The sequence below is a fragment of the Vitis riparia genome, chromosome 13 (assembly GCF_004353265.1).
Source record: "Vitis riparia cultivar Riparia Gloire de Montpellier isolate 1030 chromosome 13, EGFV_Vit.rip_1.0, whole genome shotgun sequence".
Classification (NCBI taxonomy): domain Eukaryota; kingdom Viridiplantae; phylum Streptophyta; class Magnoliopsida; order Vitales; family Vitaceae; genus Vitis; species Vitis riparia.
The window spans coordinates 10,284,481-10,303,221 of NC_048443.1; the positions used below are offsets into that span (position 1 = coordinate 10,284,481).

Below are 18,741 nucleotides of genomic sequence, written 5' to 3' on the forward strand. Positions count from 1 at the left end.
TTTTATCAAATAAGCCTTAATCATCAGCTTAAATATGGGATCTCCTCTACTTAGCATTGCAATTAATGTTAAAATTCTCTATTTATTTAATGACATATAAAATTTTATTAAATAAGAATATTTACGCAATATGTCTATAAAAATATTTCGATGAAGTTTGTATTATTCATTTCTTACTATTTTATACTCTTGAGGTATCAATTAATAAGGTCAATAATTTAATTTAGTGTAATTACTCATTACTTGAATTGTCCAAAAATATGACAAATTAATACATCTCAACCATAATATAAGTTTTTATATATAGAGTAAAAATGTTCATACAATATGCCATCTTTCGATGAATCTAATTCAAAAATGTTGTCTTATCTTATAATTCACACCTTCTAATCTTTTTTATTTTATTTTATATTTTCTAGGTATTAATTAATGAGATCCTTAATCTAAGCAGTTTTTTTTTTTTTTTCTTTTTCTCTCTCTCTCTTTATATATATAACAAATCTAATCAAATTTTGTACATGGATATATGGAGTCTGTTTTTCTATCATTTATTTTAATTAATGTAACAAAGGTGTATATCTTTTTTTGCAGATGTTTAAGGGCTAATGGAGTTGTGTTTCATACTAGAGATAGACGGGCAACAGGGTTTAATTTTCACTTTATTACATGTACGTTCCTTTGTAAAGGCTTTGAGTATACATTAAGCCAAGCATTTGAATTGAAACACTTATACAATACCTAAAATTGAAAGATACCTAATTTGATATTCCATATTGAATAAGAAGAAATTCATGATATTATATACATATGAGTTGCTCTTAACCATGTGGATGCAATTTAAAGTGATGATGATCCATTGAAATTAAAGCAGATAATATTTACTTGATTGGAAGAATCATTATACCCTAGTGTCACTTAACTGTCGAGCACTAACCCAAGCATTCTTCTATTAACTTCACGACAAGATGAGAACAAAAAATCAAACTACCCTAATTTTCTTTCTTTATTTTTCTTATATCCTTTGTTTGGTTGTGGAGAATGTGAAGGAACAATCAAAAGTTTTGTCATTAATTTTATATCCACAATAATTGCTTCACTACCTAAACTTAATAACATATATCTATATATATATAAATGATTTTTAAGTTTTGATTTCATTCCTTAGTTGGAGGATTATAGCATGGAAAAGTATTTAAGTATATATTAGATGCATGGCACAAACTCTGGTCAATTAAAAGTTTTTTTACAAAATAATTAATTTTACCTTTAAAATAAATTAATATTAGATGAGTAATTTAATAGGATGAGACAATTAAAAAAATAAAGAAGAGAATCCAGCCATTTAATAATGTATGATATTCAATTTTCATACAATATTTTATTAAATATTTGAAATGTAAGCCATGTAATTAATTTTGTTTTTTCTAATTTTTGTGGTATTTTTTTAATCCTCAATTTCTATTGAATAAATAAAAATATTGATAACAATTAATATGACGACATCTCCAAACTACCTAATGTTGTTGTTCGCTGTCATGTCCCAATTAAAAAATGTTAACCTGATTGCCTTTCAAAGCTCGCACATTGTGCGCTATTAAACGGGCTTCCCCCGTCTCTTAAGATTGACTAACCCATGTGCAACTGTTGTTCACATGGAACCTTCCCATCACAATGAAATTTCAAAGATTACCCGAACCTGTCAATCAAGGTTATAGACTCGTTGCATACATTAGTGTAATGCACATGTGCCTAAAACATCTAAGGGCATCACAGACCTATTATCACCTCAAACTTTCTTGGCTTAAGTGATCATGGTCCCTCTAAGAAGCTAGCTATAGAGGTTCACCTCCACATAGCTAGTTAGCAGTCCTTTTAGTATTAGTTTTTTTTTTTTTTGTGTTTTTTTTGGGTTTGAAAAGACTAAAGAGCCCATCATATGGTGACGTGGCACTACAGTACTATTGGACTCACAAAAAGTGAGTAATTGCATAAACTTCGATCTACGTGTAATGCATGCAAAAGAAAATACATGCAACGTGTGTAAAGTCCTCTAGTTTTGACACCAAAACCTCTCTTAACAAAAATTAGTACCTAAAATACCACCTTAAAGAGTAGGCCATGCCTTAAAATCTAGAGGATAGTTTAGGTATTTGAGAGACTACCACAAATTTAGTAGCAAAAATACCCCCAAAAAGTGCTCCATGCCATGGGTTGGAGGGTTTTTTTTGGGATATGTAGAGAATAATGTGGGCTTAGCCATGGGTTGTCTTTTTGTATAAAGGAGATGATGCTTTGTAGAGAAGAATCAAAAGCAAAAATGGTGATTAGAGGGTCTCTTCTTGTGTTATTCTCTGCTATTGTTGGATCAATGGCCCCAAATATTTCAGACATCTTTGGCTATTGGTCTTGTTCAACTTGCCATGTAACACCTTACGAACTTCCTGTTAAGTACATCATTTATTGGCAGTTGTCATAGGGAAATATTCTAGAAACTTTTACCATCTTACATTTAGCCTCAAACATTGTGTTAGCATAGGAATCATCTGTTGTGTTGGAAACAACTTTGATACCACTTGTTATGTGGAGACAATTGAACAATAAACAAGAAAACAACAAAATAAACCAAAACATAATTAACATAATTCAAGAATGTGCTTACATCCATGGGAAGGAAAGAAATCAACTCACTATTAACCTAATTTTTCTTTGCTTTCCAAGAGCCAAACCAAGGTTAAATTTATAGAATTTCCCTTTCAAGTTAAGTTACAACACCAGTTGATAGCTTACAAGAGGTCAACTCTAATATTTACACATAAGACTCACAGACAGTTTTGAGAAAACAATATTACAATATATGGAATACTCTTAGAAGATTTTAGAAATACCACTTATCATCACTTGCTATTGTTCCATTTGACACAACATTGCATGATTGGGATGCAGAAAACATGCACCTCCATGCACACACATAAATTTGGTTTTGTGAGGTTATCTACTATTCCTCTTACGATAGTTTCTTGGAGTGAATAAATTGCTTTACTCCATTCCCATAAAAACTAACCACTAGAAGGTGTCATAAATTCTTGAAATTATGGGATCAAAAATGGTTGCACATGCAGGCTATATTTGTACAATACGAAGTTTGAAAGAGTAACTAGTTCCAATTGATTGTTACCTCTAAAAGTGTTCCAAACCCATAAGGCAATAGCTTGGAAAGACTTCCTTGGGATAATGGAAGTTTGTTTGCTTGGTTGATAAGAGCTTATTTTCCCATTCATCACTGCTGGTCTCAAGATCACAAGCATTGCAAAATGATTCCACGTCTAATTCCTACAAGAATGCAAATGAAGTCTTCAAGGTTCAAAAGAAATTGGAACTTTGGATGACAAATTTTAGCAATTTAATGCTAGTAAATGCAATCATACCTTCATCATTAAGAGTTTGGACAGGTGTGCAATTGGATACGGATGAAGTTTGTAGCCACAATAATTTACACATGACAATGCCAATGCTCGAACCTTTTATGGTCAAAAGAAAACCAACAAAAATGTATATAAATCAGAAAAATTAAGAAAAAATAACGTAAGAAGTGTTCTCTGTTTTTCGTTTGTTTGTTTTTTTTCTTGGTTTTTTTTTGTGTTCTCTGTTTATGTCTTATATAGAGGGCACTGAACAACTCTAGGGCATATTCTAGTTAGTTGCTTTATTAGCAAGTCATTCAAATTGCTTTGTTTTTTTCTTGCTTCAATATACCAAATTTTATGGACAACTTTAATGACTTGAATTTCAATGCTTTTAAATAATTTTATTCACAATTTCATGTGTTTTACTAAACTCATTTAATTGGAATTAAACACGTTTAAATTATCAATTTGACAACATCTAAAACATTTTTGGTTCCTCAGAAGTGTTAAATAAATTTCTCATAGATTTTTGTTTTTCCCTCAATTTTCCGATGAACAATCAAACAAGAGAAAAAGTTTACAATTTTTTTCCCTACTTTCCCATAAATTTTATGAGAACCAAAATAGTTTTATAATTGCTAATTTAAATAATTTTTAAATTCATATATATATATATATATATATATATATATATATATATATATATATATATATATATATATTTACTCTTTCTTTTCTCATGCAAGAAAAAGGAAATTATGCGTGCTAAATTTATCAAACCAAACTAATCATCATTTTTTATGTTTTTTTTTCTTTTCATTTCAGTGTTCATTGTAAGTAATCAAGATGAGCATAGAAGATTTCTTATGATAAACAAAGTTTCGATTATGACCATGGAAGAAACATGTAAGGTAAACAACAATAATTTTATGCCAATGTTTTTTTAGATATGAGATCATTTAGAATTCATATGAAGTATTTTATGATACTTGAGTTCGTCAAATTTTTTAGATGTTTGAACTCTCCTTTGGTTCAAGTTATATTCATAGAATAACTACATTTCTTATGAAACCTACCACTAAGACATCGACTCCAACTTTTTATATATCTGGATAAACTTGAAACCTTACAATGTATAATTGTAAGTTTCAAAACTAAAAGAAAAATGGAATAAATTAAAAAAAAAACTTCTAACACAGATTAAATTGCTTTCAAACGTGACACAATAGTAAGATCATAATGTTCTTCTAAAAGATGGGTGGTAATTTCATTTGATATCGCTCTATTAAATTTAATATTATTTTCAATGCAATGACTAATCATTTTCAAGGTATTTACTTGAGGGTGTTGTAACATCATCTCATAAGTCAAAAATTGAGTCCACATTATACTTTTTCACAACTTTGATTTTCTATGAGACCCACTAATGAGCTAAGGAATTAGAAAGTTCAAAAATTAGAATCCAAAAGTATATTCATAGAATAATTCCTTTTCTTATGAAACCTACTGACTACCACTAGGACATCGACGCCAACTTTTCATATCTTCATATGAATTTGAAACCTTACAATTTGCAATTATAGACTTCAAAACTAAAAGAAAAATATAACCTATTTAAAAAAAATGTTAACACTAAATAATTAAATTGTTTTCCAACGTGACACAACAGTAAGATCATAACATTGTTTTAAAAATTAGGTGATATTTTTATTTGGATATCTTTTCATTAAATTTAACATTACTTTCAATGCAATGACCTATCATTTTCAAGGTAATTACTTATTGGTATTGTAACATCACCTCATAAATAAAAAATTGAGTCAATATTATACTTTTCCACAACTTTCATTTTCTATTATACCTACTAAAGAGCTACAATATTAGAAAGTTAAAAAATTGGAATCCAAAGTTATATTTATAGAATAACTCCATTTCTTATAAAACCTACCACTAAGACATCAACTCCAACTTTTCATATCTCTGGAAACTTGAAATCTTACAATGCACAATTGCAAGTTTCAAAACTAATATAAAAGAAAAATGGAATAATATTTTTTTAAAAAAACTTCTAACACATTAAATTGCTTTCAAACGTAACACAATAGTACGATCATAATGTTGTTTTAAAAAATGGGTGATAATTTGATTTGATATCTCTCCATCAAACTAAATATTATTTTCAATACAATGACCTATCATTTTCAAGGTAATTACTTGAAGGTGTTGTAACATTGTCTCATAAGTCAAAAATTGAGTCCACATTATACTTTTCCACAACTTTCATTTTCTATGAGACCCACTAATGAGCTAAAGCATTAGAAAGTTCAAAAATTGGAATCCAAAAGTATATTAATAGAATAATTCCTTTTCTTATGAAACCTATCAACTGCTACTAGGACATTGGCTCCAACTTCATATCTTCATATGAACTTGAAACCTTACAATTTGCAATTACAGACTTCAAAACTAAAAGAAAAATATAATCTATTAAAAAAAATGTTAACACAAAATAACTAAATTGTTTTCCAGCATGACACAACAGTAAGATCATAACATTGTTTTAAAAAGTATGTGATATTTTTATTTATATATCTCTCCATTAAATTTAATATTACTTTCAATGCAATTATCTATCCTTTTCAAGATAATTACTTGAAGGTGTTGTAATATAATCTCATAAATGAAAAATTGAGTCAACATTATACTTTTCCACAACTTTCATTTTCTATGAAACCCACTAATGAGCTACAACATTAGAAAATTTAACAATTAAAATCTAAAGTTATATTCATAGAATAACTCCATTTATTAGGAAACATATCACTGAGACATCAGCTCCAACTATTCATATCTCCAGATAAACTTGAAACCTTACAGTATACAATTGCAGGCTTCAAAACTAAAAGAAAAATAGAATAAATTAAAAGAAATTCTAACACAACATAATTAAATTTCTTTCGAATGTGACACAATAGCAAGATCATAATGTTGTTTTAAAAAATGGGTGATAATTTTATTTGATATCTCTCCATTAAATTTAATATTATTTTCAATGCAATGACCTATCATTTTCAATGTAATTACTTGAAGGTGTTGTAACATTACCTCATAAGTCAAAATTGAATCCACATTGTACTTTTCCACAACTTTCATTTTCTATGAGACCCACTAATGAGCAAAGGCATTAGAAAGTTAAAATATTTGAATTCAAAGGTATATTCATAGAATAATTCCTTTTCTTATGAAGCCTATTGGCTACCATTGAGACATAGACTCCAATTATTTATATTTTCGAATGAACTTGAAACCTTACAATGTATAATTGCAAGTTTCAAAACTAAAAGAAAAATGGAATAAATTAAAAAAAAAAAAAAAAACTTCTAACACAAGTTAAATTGCTTTCAAACGTGACATAATAGTATGATCGTAATGTTGTTTTAAAAAATGGGTGATAATTTTATTTGATATCTCTCCATTAAATTTAATATTATTTTCAATGCAATGACCTATCATTTCAAGGTAATTACTTAATGGTATTGTAATATCACCTCATAAATCAAAAAACGAGTCAATATTATACTTTTCCATAACTTTCCTTTTCTATGAGACCTACTAAAGAGCTACAATATTAGAAAGTTAAAAAATTGGAATCCAAAGTTATATTCATAGAATAACTCCATTTCTTATGAAACCTACCACTAAGACATCAACTCCAACTTTTCATATCTCTAGATAAACTTGAAACCTTGCATTATACAATTGCTGGCTTCAAAGCTAAAAGAAAAATGGAATAAATTTTTTTAAAAAAATTCTAACACAACATGATTAAATTGCTTTCGAATAAGACACAATAGCAAAATCATAATGTTGTTTTAAAAAATTGGTGATAATTTTATTTGTTATCTCTTCATTAAATTTAATATTATTTTCAATGCAATGACCTATCATTTTCAAGGTAATTACTTGAAGGTGTTGTAACATCACCTCATAAGTCAAAATTGAGTACACATTATACTTTTCCACAACTTTCATTTTCTGAGACCCACTAATGAGATAAGGCATTAGAAAGTTCAGAAATTGGAATTCAAAGGTGTACTCATAGAATAATTCCTTTTCTTATAAAACCTATTGGCTACCACTGAGATATTGACTCCAACTATTCATATTTTCAAATGAACTTGAAACCTTACAATTTGCAATTGCAGGCTTCAAAACTAAAAGAAAAATATAATCTATGAAAAAAATGCTAACACAAAATAACTAAATTGTTTTCTAGGGTGACACAATAGTAAGATCACAATATTGTTTTAAAAATTAGGTGATATTTTTATTTGGATATCTCTCCATTAAATTTAATATTACTTTCAATGCAATGAGATCATTTTCAAGGTAATTACTTAATGGTGTTGTAACATCACCTCATAAATAAAAAATCGAGTCAATATCATACTTTTCCACAACTTTCATTTTCCATGAGACCTACTAAAGAGCTACAATATTAGAAAGTTAAAAAATTGGAATCCAAAGTCATATTCATAGAATAACTCCATTTCTTATGAAACCTACCACTAAGACAACGACTCCAACTTTTCATATCTCTGGATAAACTTGAAATCTTATAATGTATAATTGCAGGTTTCAAAACTAAAAGAAATATGGAATAAATTTAAAAAAAGAAAACTTCTAACACAAATTAAATTGCTTTCAAACTTGACACAATAGTAAGATCACAATGTTGTTTTAAAAAATGGGTGATAATTTTATTTTATATCTCTCCATTAAATTTAATATTATTTTCAATGCAATGACCTATCATTTTCAAGGTAATTACTCAAAGGTGTTGTAACATCTTCTCATAAGTTAAAAATTGAGTCCACATTATACTTTTCCACAACTTTCATTTTCTATGAGACCCACTAATGAGCCAAGGCATTAGAAAGTTCAAAAATTGGAATCCAAAAGTATATTCTTAGAATAATTCCTTTTCTTATGAAACCTACCGACTACTACTAGGACATTGGCTCGAACTATTCATATCTCCATAGGAACTTGAAACCTTACAATTTGCAATTACAAACTTCAAAACTAAAGAAAAATATAATCTATTAAAAAAATGCTAACACAAAATAATTAAATTGTTTTCTAACGTGACATAATAGTAAGATCATAATATTTTTTTAAAAATTAGGTGATATTTTTATTTAGATATCTCTCCATTAAATTTAATATTACTTTCAATGCAATGACTTATCATTTTCATGATAATTACTTGAAGGTGTTGTAATATAATCTCATAAATAAAAAATTGAGTCAACATTATACTTTTCCATAACTTTCATTTTCTATGAGACCCACTAATGAGCTAAGGCATTAAAAAGTTCAAAATTTTGAATTCAAATGTATATTCATATAATAATTCCTTTTCTTATGAAACCTACTGGCTACCATTAAGACATTGACGCCAATTACTCATATTTTCGGATGAACTTGAAACCTTACAATGTATAATTGCAAGTTGCAAAACTAAAAGAAAAATATAATAAATTAAAAAAAAATTCTAACACAAATTAAATTGCTTTCAAATGTGACACCGTAGTAAGATCATAATCTTGTTTTAAAAAATTGGTGATAATTTTATTTGATATCTCTCCATCAAACTTAATATTATTTTTAATACAATGACCTATCATTTTCAAGGTAATTACTTGAAGGTGTTGTAACATCACCTCATAAGCCAAAATTTGAGTCCACATTATACTTTTCCACAACTTTCATTTTCTATGAGACCCACTAATGAGCTAAGGTATTAGAAAGTTCAAAAATTGGAATCCAAAGATATATTCATAAAATAATTCCTTTTCTTATGAAACCTACTAGCTACCACTAAGACATTAACTCCAACTATTCATATTTTTGGATGAACTTGAAACCTTACAATTTACAATTGTAGGCTTCAAAACTAAAAGAAAAATATAATTTATTAAAAAAATGTTAACACAAAATAAACAAAATGTTTTTCCAGTGTGACATTAGTAAGATCATAATATTGTTTTAAAAAAATGGTAATATTTTTATTAGATACCTCTCAATTAAATTTAATATCATTTTCAATATCATGACATATCATTTTCAAGATAATTATTTAAAGGTGTTGAAAAACACCTTATAAGTCAAAAATTGTGTCCACAATAGACTTTTCAACAGCTTTTATTTTCTATGAGACCCACTAATAAGGTAAGGTATTAAAAACTTCAAAATTTGGTATCCAAAATCATATTCATTAGAAAAAGGATATTGATGGAAAATATTATTAGAATCAAAGTGATTTTCGCTATTTATCATATCATTTTTTCTTGTTATATTTTAAATTATTGTAAAACTCTTCATTGTCCACCTGTAGACCTTACATAATTCATTAAGGTTTGGATTAATAAAATTTTTTCCTTCAAATAGGGTTTCAGATGAACTTTCAAAAAAGTGATAGGTTAGTTGAAGAACTTTTACTTGTAGGTTATGGACTGATGTTTTAAATAACTTTTAATTTTTGAATAGTTAAAATTAACTTTTTAAATTTGTTTTAGGAGGAAAATTGAAGCAAGGAGGCTTTTTTTTTCTTATCCAAGAGAAAGCCAATAGTCATAAAGACTTTTGGAAAACAAAAATGAGATTTTACATCCAAGGTATAAATATATTGAACAAGTTAATTGCATCATTTATGCATGGAGGTTCCTATTCAATAACCCTATCTTTTATTTTTTTATTTTTTAATCTTATTGTTCTATCAATGTGAACCCACTTATAATCTTGTACCATTTATTATACTGTAATTTCTTCAATATTATTTATTGATGCATTAATACAAAGATTTTTTTTTTTAAAAAAAAAATCATCAATATAAGGCATATAAGGTTTTCAATGTGATTTGTTTAACCATGTTTACATCCATGGATATAAATAATCATTGGTACTGTACCATAAACAATATTACAAAGATTAAAAAGAAAAGAGATACAACTATTTAAGTTAAGACACCTCGTATTTTTTCGTTCTTTTTATCTATACTATAAATCATAGGTTCTTATTCCAAGAGATGTTTCAAACTCTTTCCCACATCACTATATTTTAGATATAAGCTTTACATAGTTATCTTAATTTTATTCTTTCAATGATCTAAAATATTTCTTGCTTGCATTTTTTTTTTCATAAGGAAATTTATTTTTACAAGAAAATATTAATATATAAAAAAATAAGAGATATTTATTACTTATATCTCTTTTGAAAACAATTCCTACAAATAGGTGGTTAGATTTAATATTATGGTATTGTAACATCACCTCATAGGTCAAAAATAGTGTCCACATTTTTTATGTTCTTTGGACCCACCACCAGGGCATTGAAATTGGTTCAAAATTTAGAATCCAAATCACATTGATAAAACAAATTCCTTTTCATTCATCAATTCTAAAAAAATTGTATTGATAGAAAAAGATTATTAAAATTAAAGTGGTATTTACTATTTATAATAGCAAATTTTTATCTCTAAAATTGTTTTTTGATGTTGTATAATCCATGCCAATAGAACATAGATATGAAATTTGGATTTGGACTTTTAAGCTTGAAATGCTATGATAAGAAATTTAATTAAAATCAATGACATGACATTCATATAGATACAAAGAAGACATGACTTTTATATGATCCAAATTATAACATTTTTTTTTTACTAATATTTATTTAAAAGTAATAATTTTCAAAATTTGTCATGTTTTGTAAAAGGGTCCTTTAAAATAAAATTAAAAAAATAATTTAGAAAAAAAAAGACTAAAAAGTATTTCACATCAAACTATCAAAGTACGCATTGAACAAGTTGATTGAGATCTTCTACTATTATCTCGTTATCCTTTCTTTGTGAACTCACCTCTTATGACTTATCTTATCTCTCTTTATGCAAAAAAAGTTGAATAAAACAAAAATGAATAGAAGGCTAATTGTATAAATTATATACCTTGGACAGTTAACAAATTAAGGGTAGATAACCCAAAATTTTTAAACATGGATTTATTAAAATTATATTTGATTATTTCTTAATCTCTGTATAAGAATTACAAGAACAAAAGTAAGTAATAATGATAAAATATTAAAAATTGAGAAGACCTTAGGGGAGGTTGATAAATCAAATTTAATGACTAAATTTAAGTTCTTAAGTATATTCAATATCTTTGATAAAATAACTTAATATTATAATATAAAATCAATAATAATTTTGATAAATCAAGTTAATGATTTGATATGACTTAATCACTTAAATATAATTTAATTTAAAATTAACTTAAGTTATTAAATATTAACTTTTATCAAAATTACTCTTCTAATATCTCAACATATTGGTGGATTGTGTTTGTGTCGTATCAAAGGTTAAATACTCAATTAAATATCTCAACCCAAACATGACATGAATAACAATCAAGATTAAAAACATAAACTCAAACACAATGTAATTATCAACCAGGTAATACATTATAACCTATTTAACCTATTTAATAATCAGATGTTGTTTAATAATCAAATCGGGTTAAATGTTGAATGACATAATATGTGGTTACTATTTTAATTGAATATGTTTATGACTCAATTATGATATATTTATTGAAAAAAAAATTAAATATGTAAAATATGAGTTAAAAAAGTTAAAGTTATCATTAGGTTTATCGGTACCATTATTAAATAAGTCAGTTTGAATTAAATGTGTGTTATATACATTGACTTAAAACTAGATATGTAGTAGATTGATGCAAATTTGATTTAAAAATGATTATAATTAATTCAAATCCCTAAAAAAAAAGTTGAATTCAAGACATATTGAAAAATCATATCAAGTTGTATTTGCCTAAATCAAATAAAAAAACACTTGTCATAAGTGTCCTTGGCATCATATTAGAAAAATTCTAATAATATGTGTACAATATCTTTCAATTGAAAATGCATTCATCCCACTCTAAAGATTGTATTCACTAAGGACCATAAACTTTTTGAAAAAGTAAGATATATTTAATACTTATCTTTATGTAAAAGAATTCCTATGGTCACCTAATGAGATTTAATATCAATTTTCAATGCAATGTCATCTCCCATCCAAGGTAATTGCTTCAAACCTCAAAATTTTGTTTCCATACTCCACTTTGACTTCCACTTCTTTTCTTTTTCTTTTAGACCCACTACACATTGGCTCCAACTTTGGACGATCACTATTTATTTACCATATGATCATATTTCAATCTTATCTCTATCTTTCTCACCTAAAGCAAAGCTAATTAGCTCTCCATCAATATAATTATAATTTTATTTATTAAAAACTATTTAAAGCATCTAATGAAAGGATGTAATAATAAAGTACAAGAAGTTAATTTTTTATCCTTGTATTTGTTTTATTCATTTATTTCTATCTTAAATGTAAATCTCTCTTCATTCCATTTTAATGAGAAGAAATTAATATGATTATATTAAGAGTGGCTTTACAATGATTTTAAGAAGTGTTTTTAATTTTTTAATATATAAAATTTTTATTTTTCAAATATTAAAACGACTAGAATTTTTTTTTTAAATCACTAAAAAAACACTCTAAAGTACTTATTTTCTATTTTTAAAAACAAAAATTGGTAAAAACTTCCATGTAAAAAAATAGAAATTCTTAACAAAAAATATAGATTTAGTTCATGCCCTTAAAAATTATTTTTAAAAAATTTTAAAATTTAAGAGAGTATATCTCAATTTGAAATTAGGGTGATTCTATGGTGTTGAAAGTAATTTTTCTATGGAATATGAAAATAATTGGTGGTCCACTAAAAACAACCACATAATATTAATCTAAATTTAATTTATATGTATTTATTTATACTTAAATATCATTTATTTGTGTCATGGTTTTATACTACTAAAAATATTAATGATATTTAAAGTTTTCACCCAGAAAATTTAAAAAATATTTCTTAAAAGACCATTCTTTTTTTCTTCCTTCACAACTTTTGTTTTTTCAGTAAAATTTTCATTTTTATAACAAAATTATATATTAAAAAAGAAATGAGACTAAGACATAAATAAATAAAATTAAGTTATAAGACAATTGAATTTAAATTTAAAGACATATACCTTTTCTATTTAAAAAATGTCAAAATTTATAATAAAAATTATTAAATTTTTTAAAATAATTTTAGAGGTTTTTTTTGTTTTTCTTGAGGGTTTTGTATGGATTTTTTCAAAAATCAAACAAGAATGAATTTTCCCGAAAAATCGAATGGGGGATGGAGACCCCTAGAACAGATCCAGAAAACATGGGAAAAAAAAAGCAGTTTTTGTTTGTTTTCCTTAAGGGTTTTACATGGATTTTCTCGAAAATCAAACGATGATGAATTTTCTCGATATCAAAAGGGGGATTTTGAAACTTTTAAAATCACCCAAATAAATGTGGATGATTAGATAGATAAAAAAGATTGTTTTGATAAATATCCGGAGATGCTTATTTTTCTTATTATTTTTATGAACGGGATGATTAGGTAGATAGAAGAGACTAATTTGATAAATATTTTGAGACGGGTATTATTTTTTACCGTTTCTTTCTACAAACGGACCACAAGTGGATTATTTTGTACTTAAACGTCTCTCTCCCTCTCTCACTCTCTCAAAATTGAATAATTGCTACAGTTTAAAGTTGGTACATCCCATCCCATCCCACAGCAATAACTCTCGCTCCCTCTCTCTCATAATTGCTACACCGTAAAGTTGTTCTCTCTCTCTCATAATTGAATAATTGCTACAATTTAAAGTTGTTCCCTCTCTCTCTCTCTCTCTCATAATTGAATAATTGCTACAGTTTAAAGTGCATGTCATCTCGCATCCAAGGTAATTGCTTCAAACCTCAACATTCTGTTTCCATATTCCACTTTTAACTTCCAATTCTTTTCTTTTTCTTTTAGACCGACTACACATTGGCTCCAACTTTGGAAGATCACTATTTATAAAATGATCAAATTTTCTTTTATCTTTGATATTACTTTTTTCACTCTTCTCCTTCCATGCCAATAAAGTACATAGATAAGTGGGTTGGATTTGGATTTTTAGTCTAAAATCAAAGCTTTATGATTTCATTTTTGTAAAAGATATAATAATTATGTAGATTTGAAAATAATTTTTTAAATTATATTTTTTTAAAATTAATTTTAACTTAAAAGTCCTCGCATTAGACTAGTTTAATAAAATAAATAAATAAAAATTCATAGAAATATCAAATATGCAAGTAGGGCCTTGAATAGGACTAGTTTTATCACTTTATACTAATAGGCTTTGCTTTTACTTTTTGGGAAGAGTGCAGAAGCTTTAGTCAATTCATATCCTACTTTTTATTTGGTCCGCCCACCCCAATCTTGCCTCTATCTTTCTCACCTAAAGCAAAGCTAATTAGCCCTCCATCAATATAATTATAATTTTATTTATTAAAAACTATTTAAAGCATCTAATGAAAGGATGTAATAATAAAGCACAAGAAGTTAATTTTTTATCCTTGTATTTGTTTTATTCATTTAAATCTCTCTTCATTCTATTTAAATGAGAAGAAATTAATATCATTACATATTAAAAGTGTGCTTTATAATGATCTGAAGAAGCGTTTTTAATTTTTTTTAATATATAAAATTTTTATTTTTTAAATATTAAAAAACTAGAAATATTTTTTAAAATCACTAAAAAAACACTCTAAGTACTTCTTATTTTTTGTTTTTAAAAACAAAAATTGGTAAAAACTTCCATATAAAAAAAATAGAAATTCTTAACAAAAAATATAGATTTAGCTCATGCCCTTAAAATTTATTTTTTAAAAATTTTAAAATTTAAGTTAGTATATCAAATTAGGGTGATTCTATGGTGTTGAAAGTAATGTTTCTATGGAATATGAAAATAATTGGTGGTCCACTAAAAACAATCACATAATATTAATCTAAATTTAATTTATATGTATTTATTTATACTTAAATATCATTTATTTGTGTCATGGTTTTATACTACTAAAAATAAAGACTATTCTTTTTTTCTTCCTTCACAACTTTTGTTTTTTCAATAAAATTTTCATTTTTATAACAAAATTATATATTAAAAAAAAATTAAGACATAAATAAATAAAATTAAGTTATAAGACAATCGAATTTAAATTTAAAGGCCTATATTTTTTCTATTTCAAAAATGTCAAAATTTATAGTAAAAATTATTAAATTCTTTAAAATAATTTTAGAGGTTTTTGATATAAAATAATTAAAATTATTGAAAATTTTTAATGATTTTTTTTCTTTTTTAAAAATATAATTATAACAAGGGTCATGACTCATGCTTCACGTCCATGCACCTTCCAATAATTTAATAAATTGCCTTCTCTCAGTTAGACTGAATCTATTAAAATATGTGACAGCTGTCTGCAAAATAATATAGTGGAGATTTTGATTTGTTTATTTTGTGTGGTGCACATGGCTTACTAATCCTGCTCTCAGGCTTCCATTTTCATCTTCCTCTTCCCCTTTCTCTCTCTCTCACTAGTCACTCTCTCTGCAAACTGATCACCATGGAAGTTGTTGGAGAGGCTTTTCTTTCTGTGTCCCTTGAACTCTTGTTCAGCAAACTGGCCTCCTCTGATTTGTGGAAGTACGCACGCCAAGAGCAAGTCCACACCGAGCTCAAGAAATGGAAGACAAGACTGTTGGAGATTCGGGAAGTGCTCGACGATGCTGAGGACAAGCAGATCACTAAGCAGCACGTGAAAGCATGGCTCGCACATCTCAGGGATTTGGCTTATGATGTGGAGGACGTCTTGGACGAGTTTGGCTACCAAGTGATGAGAAGAAAGTTGGTGGCGGAGGGTGATGCGGCCAGCACAAGCAAGGTACGCAAATTCATCCCTACTTGTTGTACTACTTTCACTCCAATTCAGGCTATGCGGAATGTTAAGCTGGGGTCCAAGATAGAGGACATCACTCGCCGATTAGAAGAAATTTCAGCTCAGAAGGCTGAGCTTGGTTTGGAAAAGCTCAAAGTGCAGATCGAAGGCGCCAGAGCAGCTACTCAAAGCCCAACCCCTCCACCACCTTTGGTATTCAAACCTGGGGTATACGGCAGGGATGAAGATAAAACCAAGATACTAGCCATGCTTAATGATGAATCCCTCGGTGGCAATCTGTCTGTAGTCTCGATCGTGGCCATGGGTGGGATGGGAAAAACTACGCTGGCAGGTCTAGTGTACGATGATGAGGAGACATCCAAACATTTTGCTTTAAAAGCTTGGGTTTGTGTATCTGATCAATTTCATGTGGAGACCATAACCAGGGCAGTTTTACGGGACATTGCTCCAGGCAACAATGATTCGCCGGACTTTCATCAAATTCAACGCAAACTGAGGGACGAAACCAAGGGAAAAAGATTTTTGATTGTTCTTGACGATTTGTGGAATGAGAAATATGATCAATGGGACAGCCTACGCTCCCCTCTCTTGGAGGGAGCACCGGGAAGCAAGATCCTCGTCACCACTCGTAATAAAAATGTTGCAACTATGATGGGAGGAGATAAAAACTTTTATGAGCTAAAACATTTGTCTGACAATGATTGTTGGGAGTTGTTTAAGAAACATGCTTTTGAAAACAGAAATACCAATGAGCATCCGGACTTGGCATTGATAGGAAGGGAAATTGTAAAGAAGTGTGGAGGCCTGCCCTTGGCAGCAAAAGCACTTGGTGGTCTTCTGCGCCATGAACACAGAGAAGATAAGTGGAATATTATACTAGCTAGCAAAATATGGAATTTACCTGGTGATAAGTGTGGTATTCTTCCTGCGTTGAGATTGAGCTACAATCATCTCCCTTCACATTTAAAAAGGTGTTTCGCTTATTGCGCATTATTTCCCCAAGATTACGAGTTTAAGAAGGAAGAGCTAATCCTCTTGTGGATGGCGGAGGGGTTAATTCAACAATCAAATGAGGATGAGAAAATGGAAGATCTTGGTGATGATTATTTTTGTGAACTATTGTCAAGGTCATTTTTCCAATCGTCGAACAGCAATAAATCACGATTCGTTATGCATGATCTTATTAACGATCTAGCTAATTCTATTGCTGGAGACACTTGCTTGCATTTGGATGATGAGTTGTGGAATGATTTGCAACGCCCCATTTATGAAAATACTCGTCATTCATCATTCATCCGTCATGAATATGATATCTTTAAAAAATTTGAAAGGTTTGATAAGAAAGAGCGCTTGCGCACATTCATAGCTTTGCCGATTGATGAACCAACATGGTTTGCTCCCTTCATAAGTAATAAGGTGCTTGAAGAATTGATACCAAGGTTAGGGCACTTAAGGGTGCTCTCATTGGCTTATTACAAGATAAGTGAGATACCAGATTCATTTGGTAAGTTGAAACATTTGAGATACCTTAATTTGTCCTACACCAGTATAAAATGGTTACCAAATTCAATTGGTAATCTTTTTTACCTTCAGACATTGAAATTATCATGCTGTGAAGAGCTTATCAGGTTGCCTATTAGCATCGGTAACCTAATCAATCTTCGACATCTTGATGTTGCTGGTGCAATAAGATTACAAGAAATGCTTGTACAAATTGGCAAACTAAAAGATTTGCGGATATTGTCTAATTTCATTGTGGACAAAAACAACGGTTTGACAATCAAGGAGTTGAAGGACATGTCACATCTGCGAAGAGAACTTTGCATTTCGAAATTGGAAAATGTGGTGAATATTCAAGATGCAAGGGATGCCAATTTAAAATTGAAGCGTAACCTTGAAAGCTTGATAATGCAGTGGAGTTCTGAGCTGGATGGTTCAGGGAATGAAAGGAATCAAATGGATGTCCTTGACTCTCTACAACCTTGTTTGAATCTGAACAAACTCTGCATTGAGTGGTATGGTGGTCCAGAATTCCCACGTTGGATAGGGGATGCCTTGTTCTCTAAGATGGTGGATCTAAGTCTCATAGATTGCAGAAAGTGCACGTCTTTACCATGCTTGGGGCAGTTGCCATCGCTCAAACAGTTGAGGATCCAAGGAATGGTTGGAGTAAAAAAGTGGGTGCAGAGTTTTATGGAGAGACTCGTGTTTCTGCAGGTAAGTTTTTCCCATCACTAGAGTCTCTACATTTTAATAGCATGTCAGAATGGGAGCACTGGGAGGATTGGTCTTCCTCAACAGAGTCATTATTCCCTTGCCTCCATAAGCTTACAATTGAGGATTGCCCCAAATTGATTATGAAACTACCCACTTACCTACCTTCTCTTACAAAGCTCTCTGTTC

At 28.6% G+C, this 18,741-nt stretch overlaps 1 protein-coding gene across 1 annotated transcript; it reads left to right on the forward strand.

Annotated features, from left to right (window-relative positions):
• Window positions 1–15,907: 15,907 nt before the first annotated feature.
• LOC117927794 (putative disease resistance RPP13-like protein 1) lies at window positions 15,908–18,740 on the forward strand. The gene has a single exon (XM_034847480.1). It carries the CDS (start codon window positions 16,006–16,008, stop codon window positions 18,574–18,576), a length of 2,571 nt encoding a protein of 856 aa, XP_034703371.1. The 5' UTR covers window positions 15,908–16,005; the 3' UTR covers window positions 18,577–18,740.
• The last annotated feature ends 1 nt before the right edge of the window (window position 18,741 follows it).